The sequence below is a fragment of the Aptenodytes forsteri genome, unplaced genomic scaffold (genome assembly GCF_000699145.1).
Source record: "Aptenodytes forsteri isolate BGI_AS27 unplaced genomic scaffold, ASM69914v1 Scaffold54, whole genome shotgun sequence".
Lineage (NCBI taxonomy): Eukaryota > Metazoa > Chordata > Aves > Sphenisciformes > Spheniscidae > Aptenodytes > Aptenodytes forsteri.
In genome coordinates, this window is record NW_008796044.1 from 18,266,926 (window position 1) to 18,284,004 (window position 17,079).

At 39.0% G+C, this 17,079-nt stretch overlaps 1 protein-coding gene across 1 annotated transcript; it reads left to right on the top strand.

Annotated features, from left to right (window-relative positions):
- The first annotated feature begins 335 nt into the window (after positions 1-335).
- HSPA4 (heat shock protein family A (Hsp70) member 4) lies at positions 336-15,930 on the top strand. Its single transcript, XM_009285948.2, has 19 exons — positions 336-457; positions 2,404-2,461; positions 4,147-4,287; positions 4,997-5,119; positions 5,573-5,672; positions 6,080-6,213; positions 8,126-8,370; positions 8,776-8,852; positions 9,154-9,305; positions 10,309-10,415; positions 10,708-10,841; positions 11,317-11,498; positions 11,914-12,003; positions 12,472-12,624; positions 13,118-13,243; positions 14,261-14,368; positions 14,684-14,803; positions 15,205-15,366; positions 15,642-15,930. The coding sequence occupies exons 1-19, from the start codon at positions 336-338 to the stop codon at positions 15,840-15,842; spliced, it is 2,535 nt and encodes an 844-aa protein (XP_009284223.2). The 3' UTR covers positions 15,843-15,930.
- The last annotated feature ends 1,149 nt before the right edge of the window (positions 15,931-17,079 follow it).

Below are 17,079 nucleotides of genomic sequence, written 5' to 3' on the forward strand. Positions count from 1 at the left end.
GGCCTAAACACTATTTTATGTTTTCTGTGATGACATCCAGGTTTTGGGAAGGACTAGCAGATATGTGTTGTTGTGATCGTTTGTATTAGTAAAGTAAATCCCACTGAACACATTGTACTTAGTTCAGTGGCACAGATAACATTCTCACTGAATCTGCTTTCAGCTCTGTACTTGGATTCTTCCAGAATCCTGTGAAATCTGAACTTGTGTATCCAAAAGCAGTACAAAACACGTTTGTCTTTGAATATGGTATTCTTGAAATGGACAGGTGGTAGGGAAAGCTAGTAAAAAATGAGAGGAAAAAAATTTAAGGTAGCTTCACTATCTCCATAAGGATGAAGGGGCTTGGATTAAGTGAAATAGCTGTACCTGATCTTAAGAAGCTAGTGCTGTTTTTCAGTGTAGAGGAAACGTGCTGTCTGGGGACAGGAGATGTCTTGCAAGGAAGCGAAAGCGGGTGAGAGGGTAAGGGTGAAATAGTGCTTGCAGGTGTGTTAAGGAAGTTCAAAGCTCTGCTTAAGTTGCTTCATTAGACCTCGATGACCTTCACTGTGATTGTATGTTTCTCCTTAAAATGCTATGGTTAGTTATTCAACTCCCAGTAAATCACGTAGTAGTATAATTTGTATTTAATGAGTTAACCCTGGTTCCCATGGTGAACCGATCTGGGGAATGAGACTGGCTGAAAATTCTTCCCTCCCTCTTCACAGTTGAACTTACCTCTGCGCTGGGTCCCTGTGTGGCTCCCCAAGGCTCAGTTGGGAGCCAGGCTTAACCTGGGAGAAGGTTTGGGTATGTAGAAAGGGAAGGAGTGGAGCTGAGTAGAACCATCCTGTCTGTCCAGCTGCAGCTCCTCAGAGAAGCTTGCCTGTTTATAAAGCCAAGCAGGAGGCAAGCATGTATAAGAAGAATGTATGCACTTAAGGGCTTTATTCCCAGCGTATAATGTGGAAGCCCGATTTTTGATTACTGTGCTGTATCATTCTGTTGAGGCAGGCTTCTGCCTTGAGGTTTCGGTCTGGCAGGTTTAAAGGGTTCTATAATCTAAATTAGTGGATTTGTGGTGATTGGGGACTGACGGCTTGTGAAGTAGCTGGATTTTTTTTTTGTCCAGGAATTCATGTTCATGCCTTAATTCCTTTCTGGAGACCAGAGTAAATTAATAACTAGCTTCTTGTTTGGGGCTCGTTAGACTTTTAGCTGTATGCTCTGCAGCTCCTGTTCCCTTAGTATGGGTCTTAGGGTCTGCATAGCATGGAACTTCCTTGCTTTTTGTTAACTAACCCCTTGAATAGTTGTTTCAAATAATGACAGATTCATTCAGAAATGTTAATTCTGTTGCAACATATGCTTTAGGGTGGGCCTTGTTTCATTTGTTAATTAATAAATTGGAGGAAGATAGAAAACTGATGCAATTATATCACTCTAATCTTCAATTCTGTTTTTGACAGTTTCTGTTTGGAAGACCAGTTCTAAACCTCAGGCTGAGTTGGAGTTTGTTTCTCGTGGCAGCCCTATGGCATAACCCTGCTGTAAAGCAGTTTCTTGACATGCTGCATAGAGAGCCCCTTAATTATGCTGTTAGTATGTTGTGTGAATAGTAAAGAACTGCTTGACTAATAGCACTTTTTTTCCCCAGTAAGTTTACCTCAATGTTATGAAGATACTGGATTAGAGGGCTGGATTTAATTTTGTTAAGGCTTCTACAGTTTGTTAAATATGTAAATCAAGATGTTTAATAGGTCTAGGAGTTTCTCCAAAAAGGAGGATTTGCTTTTTTATTCTGTCTCTTTCAGAACTGCAAGCTGTCACAAAGTAGTTTAGAGTAAAGTATGATTTTTCTTTCTGTAATTACATTATTTCAGTGAGCACAGATGAAACTCAAACACCGATGTTTCTCTGCGGGTTTTTTCTTCCTGCTCTTGAAGGATTTGCTTTAAAACTGCAAAGCTTAGTTAGCATTTGGTACAGATGTGTAGGAATGACTTTCTTAATATCTGATTTACCTTGTGTATTTCTTCTGAACAGTTGAATGCTTCCATATTACTAGTGAAGAACTTATCTTTGAGTGGCTTAGATATATGGGTAATTACTGGGATAAAGGGTGTCTAGCAAATTATTACTTAGATGTAAAACTTGAAGTAGCATGAATGAGCTTGGTTTTAGTGCTGTTCTGCAGTGAGGAGCGTTACTGTTTTAACTTAACTTAGAGCGCCTGTTTCTTTCTGGAATTCACAAACATTCCATGCATATATTGCAGTGAGTGACCAACTTTCTTAATGGACCAAATAATGTTTAAAATATCTCTAGTCTAATTAATATTATCAACACTTTTTAACAAAAAGATATGCAGTGCAGTTCTACTAAGCACTTACTAACTGGAAATCTTTCTTCTCATTATAGATCATGTATAGCCTTTGGACCCAAGAATCGCTCGATTGGTGCTGCAGCTAAAAGCCAGGTGAGCGTATAGTTTGGGTAAAAGCAACTTTAGTAGTCAAAAATCGATTAGCAGAATGTATTTTTTTATCACTGAAGATTACAAACGTCTCTGAGCTGGTGTCCTGGTGTCTCCATAACTGTAATGAACAGCTGAGCTTAATTCAGCTGTTCGGCATGTAATGCTGCTTTGTCATCTTGGATAGAAATCAAAGGGTTGATAGTTACACATATTGAAATGTAAAAAAAAAAATCTTTGCCTCTTAAGAACTTCCAATAAATACTAATCTTTTTTTTTTTAGGTTGCAAATGTAAATTCTAAAGCTCAGCAGTAGTGTTCCATCCTACCTTAGCTTGTTCCAGTTCCTGTGCATTACGATAGCTTTTAATTATGTGGCTACATTGTATAGAATTCCATTAAGTGTATAACTTTGGCAGAAAGGGGACCTACTTGAGTGTAAAAATATTGCTTTCTTGACTCTCTGTGGTTGAATTACAATCTAAATACCTGTCTTAGGCATTCTTGCTCATACTTTGAGTTTCTGTTGGTGTAGGTAGGTAAATATGATTTAAGGACTGCAAAGAAGTTAAGCTGATTTGTCCTGCTCGTGACATTTGGGTCCTGCTGTATCGTATCTTATGTTGCTGTGAAACCCCTATAAAACATGATTTTTTTTTTGAAGTCCTCTACAGGAAGTGACTATTCAAACACTTGGTTTTTCTTAGCCTAAAATACCTAGAGATGTGTGAAGATTCATTATCTAGAATACAAAAATGATTGGACACAACCATGTTATTCAAGAACAGAAGAACTGTGCTAGAACTAAATACAGATGTTTTTTCTGGAATTGAGTGTCTGCTTAGCTTAAAGAAATTCATTGATACAGAGATCCAGTAGAGATGAGGTATGTCCTGCAGAAACTAAACTTACAGAAAATCAAAACCAGGTTACTTAGGAAATAGACACTTGACTGAAACTGAATCACAGGTAAATGTTATATGGTACGGTGCTTGTCTGCTTTGTCAATTACTGTGCTTTTTTTCAGTATGTGTCTTGCTCTAATATAAATGAAAGAATTAAACAAGTTTACTTGCACTACACGAAAACAAGCTATAATGATTTTTCACTTCTCCATGTGCGCTGATCTCTGCCATTAATAAAAGACAATCTACCTTTTGTCAGTTGAATCAAGTTGACAGTATCATCTTGGGGCCCTCCTGACTTTTTTTAAAGCTTCATGACAAGGTCCCTGAGCTGTTTTGTGAGACTGTCTGTGTGTTGACTGTCAACGTGCATGTGATGAACCTGAACTGGAGTTTACATCGATATGCTTGTTATGTTTGCTAAATTACTGGCTGCAACGCAGTAGAAAGGTAGGGTGGTAGGAAACAGGTAAATGGGAAAGACACTTGGCTAACATTTTTAAATTGTCCTACACATATGCTATGAAAATTGAGTGCTATATTAATCAATATTTGATAGAATCTTGGCTCAGTTTTCTAGCATACATTTTATTTTAAACCTCAAATTCCTGTAGGTTACCTGAGCTATCAGAGGGAAGTAGCCTTCTAGCAACTGCCCTGGTACTATTAAGATACAAATGACAAAATAGTCTGGCGAGGGAAGCATGAGAACAAAACTCTGTCTTCTGTTTGAAATTCAGATGTTCCCTTGACATGTTGTATTAAAGATTTCTTTTCCTCTAGGTTATTTCAAATGCAAAGAATACAGTACAAAGTTTTAAAAGATTTCATGGTCGTGCATTCTCAGATCCCTTTGTTCAAGCTGAAAAAGCAAGCCTTGCGTATGAACTTGTCCAGCTGCCAACAGGCTCAACTGGCATCAAGGTAAGTCTGGCATCTTTGAAAAAGAGCCAGAAGAGGAAACTGATAGTTTCCTTTTATCTCTTTATTTTGAATCTGCTTGCTGTAGTTTCTGTTCTCTTGTGAATGGAAAGTCTTAAACAGGGAATAGAAGACTAATAATGCAGATGGTCTCTCCAGGTGTTAGGTGAGACTGACTTTACAGTTATACAATTTCTCTGCCTTGCAAAGCCAGTCCCACACAAACAAGTGCTTTTTTCCTTCACTCCATGGTGAATTTGGAAGACAAGCTACTTGACTAGTGTACTTATTTAGCTGCTGTCCAGATACTGCAAGGGTGTAAGATGTCAGCTTAGTACTTCAGGTGAAGTGGTAAAAACTTGTCTCTTTCAACATTGGCTGAACTTCTGATTTGGATTTTAGCAGTAACTAACTTACTCCAAGACAGTAGGGAGGAAGGCGTCCTAGGCATTGTCTAGCAATCGGGATTCAAAAAAAACCTTGTGTCCAGAGCAGCTTTGTGTATGTGAATTCTTAAATGCACATTCCAGTGCTTATGGATTACCTTCTTGCACTTGCTGTGCACAAGCTAGGCTATCAGAGAGAAGGTTGCATAGAGCTGCATTACTTTTTAAGCTTGCTTTTAGTAAAGACTTTCTTGCATGTGTTCCTTATGTTTGTAGTGCATGATTTTTACTGTAGTGTAACATGTGTACACAATTTTTATTTGAAGGCCATGTATATGGAAGAAGAAAGAAACTTTACTATTGAACAGGTGACAGGAATGCTTCTTACCAAATTAAAAGAGACTGCTGAGAATGCGCTTAAGAAGCCTGTAGTTGACTGCGTTGTTTCTGTAAGTATGTGATAGTAAATAAGTAAATATTTGGTTAGTGTCATAAACTGAAGAGATTGGTGGTAATAGCATTAAATTGCCCATTAAACCTGAATATTCAGGTCTTTGATTTTTCTGTTTAAAACTGAATGTTTCTCCAAAACTAGACTTGCTTCATTAATGGTGAAATGTCTTAAAATTGCTGCTAATTAGCAGCATAAATAATATTTGATACCTGCTTCTGGTTCTTTGCTCCTAAAATGAGTGGCTTGTGAGAGGGAATGGAAAAAGGTTCACAAAAAGACCTTTGTCTTCATGTAATGTTTTCTTTACTTTTTCTCTATTGCAACTGAAGTGAACATTACATTTGAAGGATACCTCAGCTGTTCTCTATACTGAATCCCTATACACACTTGTAACTATTTGCTAAAGGTGGCTCTTCTAAATGTTAATATTAACTATCTGATCTTGCAGGTTCCTTGTTTCTACACAGATGCAGAAAGGAGATCTGTGATGGATGCTACACAGATTGCTGGTCTCAACTGTCTGAGACTAATAAATGAAACAACTGCAGGTAATACCTTCCTTTCTCTCCCTCCCTTAATGTCGTAGTTTTATTAGATAAAAGGGCTTTTAATCTGTCACTGATCCATGCCCTCTGGAATTACTGCTGGTTTTGTAAACTTAAAATAGATTAGTTGATCATAAAGTTTCTTAACCTCTGGTCTGCTTTTTTAATTGCTTTACAGAGGCATAAAGATATTTCTTGAATATCTGTTTTAATGCAGCTACTAGGAGGGGATAATGCTGTTTAATGTTCTCCCATGTTCCTTTAGCATTGGGAATTTTGTTTTAACGAGATACCAATTTCTGTAGCTTGAAAAGTAAGATGAAATGCTAATGCTCTTTACTGATGTACCACTTATTTCTTAAGACAACTAAATCTCCTGACTATACTCTTTGACTCTTCTTTCTGTGTAGTTGCCCTTGCATATGGGATCTATAAGCAAGACCTGCCTGCCTTGGAAGAGAAGCCACGGAATGTTGTTTTTGTGGACATGGGGCATTCTGCATATCAAGTTTCTGTTTGTGCATTCAACAAAGGAAAACTGAAAGTAAACAATCTGTTATGCATCCATTTTAATCACCAGTAGAAATATTCATCAGTACATACATGGACTGTGACAGGCAAGCTTGCTTGTCTTTACATAAGCACGTCCAGACAGCTCAACTCATATTCTTAAAATTGCACTTTGTCTGGAGTTAAAAGTAGGGCAGGGAACTAGAGAGCTTTTGAGTGATATATGGAGGAAGCAAACATGCCTTAATCAGCAGACTTTGGCAAAGAATAAAAAACCTGGATTAAATTATTTATTCAGGAATTATCATATCTGACTAGATGCTGCTTTCAAAAAATACTCGAGTTCAGTCATGAGATCTAGCACTAAAACAGGAATTCCTAGAACAGTGTAAGTGACAAACATTTTTTTTTTAACGCTCACTGTGGTGTTCATGTAAAGAGTAAAAACATTCTTAATTACTTTAGGCTGCAAATGGAAGCTAAGCAGGTTATAGTGTACACGTAAGTTGCCAAAGCATTACTATCTTCCAGCAAATACCAACATTTCTTAGTTGTCTCTCTTACAATTACAATCTGGATTTTTGCAGTTCCAATAACTTTCTCTCAATCGGCTAGAGAAACAAACACAAACTTCAAAGCATGGGGTAGTGAAACAAAGAGAAGGCAAGAGTTCTGAAAACATTAGTTTTGTTGTAGTTCTGTTTCCTCTTGTGAGGAAACATAACCTACTTTGTTTCTCTCAGATTTGTCTTTTAAACTTTGAAACCATAGAAGTATTGAAGGGATGCTTTTCAGTACAGAATGGAGAGCTGCACAGCAAGGCAGTTAAAACAGAGTAGAGACCAAACCTAGTCTGAAAGAGTATTGAGAATAATGTGATATTTTACTGGTTTCTATTCCAAAAAAAGTTATGTTCACAGTATGTTTAAAGAGTAGAATCAGCTGAGGTGGATGGGCTACAGATGTTCTTTGCAGATAATTCCTTCATCAAAAATGAGCACCTATTTGCAAGAGTTAATAGCATTTATTATCTTCATGTTTTATTTTTAGCTTGGTGTAAGCATGTTCCACCCTTATGAGGCATCAAATATTAAACTGGGCTATGAGTCAAACTGACAGTGGCTAAGCAGTTTGGAAACTCTGATGGTCTGCTTACAGTACAAGTTACTTGAACAGATGGTGTTGCTAAGCCTTGCCCTATCTTCCTAAACTACTTCTAGAAGTTGTCACCTCATTACAGGAAGGCTGGGTGCCCAAGGCTGCTTTTTAGCATTTGAGATAGTGGATGTTTTTTCCTCCTGGAGCTTGTAACTGCTGCATGTATGCACTGTAATTCGTGTGACAACTACCATTCACAAAGATGTCTGATATTTTTGTAGCTGCCAGAATTTGTCTCTGGTAATGGTGGTTTTCTCCAACAGCATTTTGAACATACTGTATCTAATATCAGCTACAAAAGGTATAGGATAATGATTTAGACTTGGTAGGCTTTTAAAAAAAAAAAAGGCATCTCTTAGGATGTGTATGACTATTACTGCAGTTGCAATCCACATAAACTATCAGATGTTAGTGATGCAATTACTACTTAGGTTGCCCTGAAATATAAGAGAATAGCTTAATTGTTGCCAGCAGTGTCCATGAAATCTGAAAGATGAGTATGGGACATAGCTTTATTGTTTGGGATAGGTTAGACTTCTAGACGAGGCTTATCAAAAGAAACTCCTCACTGGCGATGGCAACGGCAGAATAAAAATGAGCTGTACTGGATTTCTTCCTGTTGTGGCTGCACCAGTATAATTCTTCCTCCGTAGTAATGTTGTGATACTTGCTTTAATTTAAAGTTGGACTATATTTGAAACAAAGAAGTGCTTTGACATTAACTGCTAATTGGTTTCACTGAAGTAATGACAAATTGTACTATTACTGAAGAGTTCAATTTTTTTAAGGTTCTTGCTACATCATTTGATACAACACTTGGAGGCAGGAAGTTTGATGAGATGCTAGTGGAATACTTTTGTGAAGAATTTGGAAAGAAATATAAACTAGACATAAAGTCAAAGATTCGTGCGTTGTTGAGGCTATACCAGGAATGTGAAAAACTGAAAAAATTGATGAGCGCTAATGCCTCTGATCTCCCGATGAACATAGAATGCTTCATGAATGACATAGATGTCTCTGGAACAATGAACAGGTAATGTTTATACTTTTACAAAGGTAAGCTTTAGAGTGCCCTTCATTCAAGTTGCTTCAGTCAAGAAAGAAACTTGGTATAAAGTACCAGTTCTTAGGACTGGAGGGAGGTGGGAAATCTAAGAACAACATGTGCAGGGGTGCTGCTCAAAATGATAACATTTAGATACTGGTCAGTGGCCTTGAGTTAGGAGGAAGGGCTGTGAATGTCGCAAGTACATCTAGATTACCAGAACCAAGTTTGTCTGGCAGGATATACTAAATAAGAACAAAACTAGGATTGGAGAGAGAAAACCCCACAGTACATGGTTAAAATGTCATTCTTTCAATTTTGGCATCCCGTTGTATTTCCAGTATTAACTTGCTTATGGAATGCTATAGCTTTATTTACGACTTCTTCCAACAGAAGCAATTTTTTAGAGATGTGTGATGGACTCCTTGCAAGAGTAGAACCACCCCTTCGCAGTGTGCTGGAGCAAGCCAGTAAGTGTATGCACATTCTGTATTCTGCATACAGACGAGATCCATAATACAAGCTTCCTTTGAGTGTTGACAGAACTTGGACAGATGGATTTAGCACAGCTAACAATTTCTTGCTTAGCAGTTACAAGCTTTTTAAAACATTTTCACGCAAGCTAAGATCTGAAATTCTTAATGCTTAGAAACTTGGAGAACAAGCTTAAAAATAGTGGTTGCTCTGGTAAAACTTTTAGTTTACAATGTCAGTATATTCACTTAAAACAGAAACATTAATCTGTAAAACTAACGTCTGACTCCTTTCTAGAGTTAAAGAAGGAGGATATTTATGCAGTAGAGATAGTTGGTGGTACCACAAGAATCCCTGCTGTAAAAGAGAAGATCAGTAAATTTTTTGGCAAAGAAGTCAGTACAACTTTGAATGCAGATGAGGCTGTTGCACGAGGTTGTGCGCTGCAGGTAAAAAGTGCTGTGTGTTGTAGCTGTGAATATTTTTATTGAAATCCATAAGTACTGGAGCCAGAGTCCACAGGTAACATGAAAGGTATTTCATGGGTATCACAGAATGGGTTCGAATAGGCTTCAGGAAGGTGGTTGGAAGAATGAGAATAGCAGCTTTAAGTGATTCCTTTGTGCTGTTTGTCTAAGCCAGATCAGTGGATCAGCGTAGCTTGTTGAGGTGAAACATATACTCTGCTTCTGCTATGGCTGGAAACTGGTAGTCTGTTAAAGATCATATGATGATGTTTTTTCCCCTGCCCCGGCTCCTCTGGGGGCCTGGGTTAAACAGGGGAAAAAAAAGTTTTTTACAGGACTACTGATAAACTTGTGATATGGCAATTGCCATAATAACATGGATGGAAATGAAAGCTTGGGTTCTTGCTAATGGAAATCTCTGTCCTGAGCTGGAATCAGTTGCTGTTGAATGGCTTAAGCGGTAGTAAATACTCTGTAGTTACTAGTGCTCCTGTCTCTTGAGTGCACCTTAAGTTTGCTCTGATCACCTCACTTCTCTCTTCAAACATTTAATATGTGCTTAGAGCTCTGTTCCATCAGTGGTACGAACTAGCTATTGGAATCCACTTAAAGAGAATTTTGTGTTAAGGTATGCAAAAAAACCCTGGTACTATGTCACTCTAAAAAGTAATTGAGGTTTTCTGATTTCTTATGTTTGTACTAAAAACAACTCAGTAGCCCAACTATAGCAAACCAAACATGATGGCTCCAAATTAAAACTTGTGTATTTCCGTTTTCAGAGTGAACAGATTGTGACAGCTTCCTGAAAAGGAAGGGTACATATGAGCTTCCAGTGCTTGTTACGCAGGTCCCAAGTCCATCAGTATTAGTCTCCCTCAACCTAGAGTAAATCTACATATTAAGCAGCGTAAATACTACTTGCTGAATTAAATTACTATTCACCTGAAGTTTGACTGTTTGTAATATGACTCTTGTGCTCTTTCAGTGTGCTATTTTATCCCCGGCTTTCAAAGTGAGAGAATTTTCTATCACGGATTTGATACCGTATCCTATTTCTTTACGATGGAATTCACCAGCAGAGGAAGGGTTAAGGTAAAAAAAGTTCAATCTTCTTGCATGATTACATACAACTTAAAACTAACTGATGACAACTAGAGTAAATAACACGTTTAGAACAGTGCCTATTTAACAATTTAGATTTTGATACTTTTCTGAAGTTAATGATAGTAGAAAACAAAACCAAGGATGGATGCCAGTTTAGCATTTCCTTGTCACTTCTTAAAGCTAACAAAACTCTTCTAGGTACTCTTATACCTTAAGGAAAAGCTGCTTTATCAGATGCATTATCCCACATACTGAACAAATGCTTTGTTTTCTCTTACAGTGACTGTGAGGTCTTTCCCAAGAACCACGCTGCTCCATTTTCTAAGGTCCTCACATTCTACAGAAAGGAACCTTTTACTCTTGAGGCGTACTACAGTTCTCCCAAGGAGTTGCCTTACCCAGATCCTGCTATAGGTTAAGACCATTCTGTAGCTTTAGGCTTTATTAATAGTCTTGTACATGTTTCAGGACTTCTTTCTGTCTAATTATATAGTCTGGAAAGTGCAACCTACTACAGATGCTGTAGGGACAGGTTTCCAAAGTCATGGATCTACAGTAAAATCAGTGGACTAACATGAAGTTTATGGACCAATAGGCTAAATAAAGAGCATCCTAATGTTGGAGCAAACCTGAAAGGGGCATACTTAGGATTGTGCAGTCTTTTACTATGATACAAGTAACATCAGCTTTTACAGTATACCATAGAGAGTTTCTAATAGCCGTGTATCCTACATTGCTAAGTAAAAAAATGAATTGTTTGACTTGAGTAGGATTTGATATCCTCCGAGCGCATCGCAGTGATCTGTTGTCAGCAACAGTCAGGTTTTACTTTACGTTCAGCGATTAAGTTAATCAAATGGTATGTTTTCTTCTCTCTGGGATTGTTTAGCTCACTTCTTGGTTCAAAAAGTCACTCCTCAAACAGATGGATCCAGTTCAAAAGTGAAAGTCAAAGTTAGAGTAAATATCCATGGTATCTTCGGTGTTTCAAGTGCATCTTTAGTGGAGGTTCATAAATCAGATGAGAATGAAGAGCCTATGGAAACAGATCAGCACGCAAAAGAGGAAGAGGTAATAGACTTCATTGCTGTTAGCCACTTGGAAAACTGATGAAGCACAATTGGCCAAGTTCTGGGAAGGTTCTAAGACTTGTGTAAGGATTTAGCAGGTGTGTCCAGTAACTAAAATACGAAGATGTGATTAAGTACTAATTGAAGTACGTCATGCCAGTGACAGATCTCTTGAAACCAGGACTGTGAAGTATAGATGAAACTCTTAATCATGCTAGGAGTGAGCTGTTACTTGCCTGAGCAAAGACTAGAAGCTTATAACTTATGCCTTTGAGACTCTACTTCAGTTTTCATTCTGTTTCTTCTTTTGTCTAAAGAACATTAGATTTAAGTGAAGTGATCAGCCTAAGAATTGAAACAATGATCTGCATATGCATTGTTTAATATGTCAAATTGGATCTCTTTATGAATTTCAGAAGATGCAAGTAGACCAGGAAGAGCAACAAAAGACTGAAGAACAACAGCAGGCTCAACCTGAAAATAAGGCAGAGTCTGAAGAGATGGAGGTAATGTGAAAATCTGAGACACTTCTGTTTTCTTAGAGGGTACTTCTGGAAGATTCATAAGAATGTAGCGTGTGAGCCCATCTGCTGCCTTTGTCATAGCTCTGGAAGCTAAACTTTTATTTGAATATATTGGCAGTCTGTATTGTGATTAGAGCTTTAGAAGTGCATAAATGGCATGGATAATTGCAGGCCTGTCAAGTGACCTAGTGCTGATAAAATGGGTGAACTCTCTTGTTCATGGTACTAGAAAAATGTTCTACTACAAGCATCATCACCCCCATGAATGTAGCCGGTGTGCCTGGAAAAGGTCAGTAGTTGCATTAATTATCTCTGACTTCTTTAGCAGCTGAAGTGTCAGAATGACAGATCGTAGTGTGTAGTTCTGAGGTTGAGGTGTACTGATTCAGTAATACTTTTTCCTACCATGAGTCTTGAATAGTCAGCTTTGAATATATTTCTTTAACGCAGACTTCTCAGGCCGACTCAAAAGACAAGAAAGTGGATCAACCGCCTCAGGCCAAGAAGGCTAAAGTAAAGACTACTACAGTGGACCTTCCCATTGAGAATCAGTTGGTGTGGCAGATAGGGAAAGATATGCTGAACTTATTCATTGAGAATGAGGTAAACTCTTACTTGACCAAGCTAAAAACTTCACTAGTTGATCTCCAGAAATTTTGCTGTTCACTAAACACAGTTAACATTCAAAGGTGATCAAGGAAAGAGGAAAAAGGGGGAAAAATGCAGTTTTTTGTGAGGTGAACAACAGTGCCTCATGGAGCCAAAGTATATTATTATTGTTATTTGAATGCTGTAACTTTTACTGAAGAGGTGTTCTGCAGGAAAGCTAGTTCACAAGGTGACTTGGTTCCAAAATCGGGTGCGGTTACAAGGTACTCGATGGCTGCTACCATCAGGGTGAAGGTTCCTCAACTGGAACAAGACTGTTCTGTGCTATATTGGATATCCCACCAAAACTGAAATTAGTTTTTATTCACGTGCTTGTGTTTAGAACAGTTCTGTAAACTACAGTATTTAAAAAGCTTAGTCAAACTTAAGCCTTTGCTAACAAGGTATCCTGGCTTTTTAGCCAACTAATTTGATAACTTGTTCACAGGGTAAAATGATAATGCAGGATAAGCTAGAGAAAGAGAGGAATGATGCCAAGAATGCAGTGGAAGAATATGTGTATGATATGAGAGACAAACTCTGCGGTATCTATGAGAAATTCGTTAGTGAAGATGTAAGTATTTCTGGCTTGATTGTCTTCTACTATATTTTGTTGCAGTGAACAGTTGTATTTTATTAACCTTTGACCTGTATCAGATACTGTGTTTACTTAGACTGTATTTTCAGACTTCAAATTTGGAGAAACAGCTTTTAACCTTTCTGGCTATGAAGATAACCTTCTAAATGTGGCCCAAGTACAAGCAGGTGGTACCCAGGATATACTGTGTGTTCTTTTCCAAAGCAGTTGCAGCAATTAAGATGCTATCAGAGCATGTGTTTTCAGACTGAAACAGACTAGGAGCACCTGCACAGTCATTTTAAGGCAACCTGTTCTATCTTGGCTCTTTGTCAGTATTTAGGAATTGTTTAACACTAAAAAAATAAAGAACAAGCCTACCTAGGAACGCAGTAGGTAGGATTAGTCTGACTAAATGTGGGCACCTGTATCTGGACAGGCTGCCTAAAAATCTCTTGGTATTATTAATGAGCTTTCCCTGGTGTACTGAAGGAGTTTGGTGTGTAATTAATATAACTCTAAGTTAGATGACTACACTAGTCAGATGAATCACTCCAAACTCTTGACTAGATCTCCAGTGATTATAACGGGAGCCTTGCCAGCCAAGGTGTCTGTAGAGCCTAGATACCTACATCAGAGCTAAAATTGGGACAAGTCAAGTGAGATTCATGGCACCTCTGCTAAAGATAAGTTTCACTCTGTTCTCAGGCTTGCTCATACAGTGATGATGAAAATGTGAGGGGGGGTGGGGGGAGAAGGAAAAAAATAGGCTTTTATGTGACAGCATTGATCTAACCGTGGGTGTCAGAGGTGGTTCTTCCTTAGGCCTGGTCTCCACTGTGAAGCCATACTGAAGAATATTTCTTATTTTTCACTAAAATAAGATAAAGAGTTTCAGACAGTTCTTTACATCCTAAAAATGTAGCCCTTCCAGAAAGGTTCCAAGTATCATTTAATACCATCTACCATCTAATAGAATTCTCTCACCTACCTATTTTGTGTGGATTGCTTCAGGATCGAAATAGTTTCACACTGAAGCTGGAAGATACAGAAAATTGGCTTTATGAAGATGGTGAAGACCAACCCAAACAAATTTACATTGATAAACTGATGGAATTGAAGGTAAGTGGTTCTTGCATTCCCATCAGAATTTACTGAATCTGGAGAACTTTGTTTAAGTGGGGAGCTGTCTTAGGTCTACTGATTCAGAGATTAGCACTGGTAACAAACTGCTTGGTTTGCTTATGAGGTATACAAGGAGCAGATCTCCAATAGAGCTGTAACAATACAGGGTTGAGGGAGACTCAGTCCCTCCTGCAAGTGGAGGGAAGAGTAGAAGTTCCACAGGCGTTCAGACATGTTGATGTACCCTGTCAGATCTTGCAGGATCACGTGTGGTGCTGTGTGGTTTTTGATACCTGTTGTACTTTGTTTCAGACTCTGGGTCAACCTATCCAGGCAAGATTTCAAGAATCGGAGGAAAGACCAAAAGCGTTTGAGGACTTAGGGAAGCAAATTCAACAGTACATGAAAACTGTTGATGCATTCAAAGCAAAGGTATTTCCATACTTAATTTCTGGCAAATGCAGGAAAGTGGTATGAATCTCTTCTGAATTTTAAGTAAGCTCCTTTAAAGAAAAAGCTGGTGCGACCCCCTGGCTAGCTTCTGAGTTCTTGATATGTACCGTATTTTCAGAAGTGGATGTTGGCTTGAAAAGCTGACAGTTTTTTAATCGGGTGTTGATTTCCTCATGGAGGGATAATGCCAACAGCAGTAGAACTTCAGTTCTCTGGTTACAGAGCTGTGGGTGATCAGCTTAATTGCTCTGCTAACTACAACAGCCTTCTGCTAAATGGTCTTTCTAGTATTTTGAAGCTAAAAGCTTGAAGAAATAAGCATGCAATTTAGATGTTCAAAACAAATATTTGCACAGCTACTACTAATTTGGCTGTTCCAGGATGAACAGTACGACCATCTAGATGAAGCAGATGTAGCGAAAGTGGAGAAGAGTGCAAATGAAGCTATGGAGTGGATGAACAACAAACTTAATCTTCAAAACAAGAGAAGTCTTACTTTGGACCCAGTTATAAAAGCTAAAGACATACAAGCTAAAACTAAAGTAAGTCTTTCTACATAATTTGGAAAATTATAACATGGAAATCCATAATTTCCATGAATCTTTCTGTTTCTTTGTCTAGTTGTTTGTGCCCAGGGGAAAACTCTGAGGCAAGAGATCTATAGTAGGACAGTGACTGGGTATTGATCTGTTAAATGTGTATTGGGGGAACATCGGCGGTCAGCTTGAATATCCATCTGGTGTCGTCAAAAGTCAATTTGAGCAACTGCTGGTAGGTAAGACGCTGTTAGAAATGTTTCTATTTCTGTGTTTTCTAGGAATTGGCAAGTATTTGTAATCCTGTAGTCACCAAACCGAAACCCAAAGTTGAACTCCCGAAGGAGGAGCAGAAACCAGCTGAGCCGAATGGACCAGTAGAAGGCCAGGGAGAAGCCAACAGCGGGTCCCAGGCTGCGGAAGAGAGCGCCGCTGCCCCCACAGCCACGGAGAAGAAGCTTCCCGAAATGGACATTGACTGAATTTCAGCACTTGTTTATATTATTGCAAACTACAATAAAGCTTTAAGTTGTCAACTTTGTATGTTCTGAATACAAATTGAAGCAAGTGAATACCGCAGTGCTCTTAGGAATTTTTGGAGAGGTTTGGTCAATGCCTCAAGTCAGAACACTTAGGTAGCTAACGACTCAGTCACATAAGCAGTATTTCTTGCCGTTAACGATTGTATTTAGAAGTTTTGGTATTCTTACTAGACCTGCAGGAACAGCCATAAGCTGATTCTGTTTTTAATGTCCGGGGTGAGTCAATCTTATTTTGAAGTAGTGGGACAGCAACCTCTCAAGTCTAGCTTGGCACACAGTCGTTTGTTCACGTTCTCTTGTGGGTTATGGCAACAGGGTTCACACGAAGTGCCCGTTAACGCTAGGACTGCAAGAAGAGACTGGGGGAGAGGGGGTGCTCCTGCTAGAGCCTGAAGCATAGTCTTTCATTCGCTCATCTCAGTCTAGCCCTTGTTTTCGTGTTAACACACTATAGATCTATTTTGATTTGCAGTCAGACAGTTCATAGTTCCAGCAGGTTTGCAAAGCAGTGGGTGGTAGTATCAGTATGTTTAGGTCCTCAGCTGGTGCCCTCGCATCTGGCCTGGCCGGCTTGACTCGGAGAGCGGCAGCTCCTGCGGATCAGGCTATGAAGGTCCTCCTGGCCAGGAAGGGGTCCTCCTGGCACGCTCCCCAGCTAATCGGACCGTGTAAACTTTGTCACTAGTTAAATTAGCTGCTTGTAGAAGGGATGAATACTTGTATTTCAGCTGCCTACACCGACAGTCGATCCTGACTTGTTCATAACTTTTTCTGGAGGGGGTATGCTTGTTTCCACAAGGCCCTTGTTTGGAATGCTTGGGGTTTGGTTTTGTCTTTTTTTTTTTCCCCCAGGAAAAGAAAGACCTGACCCATTTGGCATTTTTTTTTTTCCTATGAGCTTTATCCAATGATTTGCTTCTAGTACTGGTTGTTCTTAAACTTGCAAACATTAATTTGTATGTGTTTAAAATCCGAAGCCGAAACACCCATTCGGCTATTGCAAGAAATAAATGCCGTGGATTCTACTGGATGGCCTTCTCCCGCTGTTGATTGCGATGGAGAGAACAGGGTCTCGGGGTCGATGCCAGGGCCGCGTCCTTCGTTGCCGGAGGCGCGCGCAGAGCTCTGCCCTGCCGCACAAAGGCTTTAATGCTTGTTCGTGCCGACAGGGCGAGGT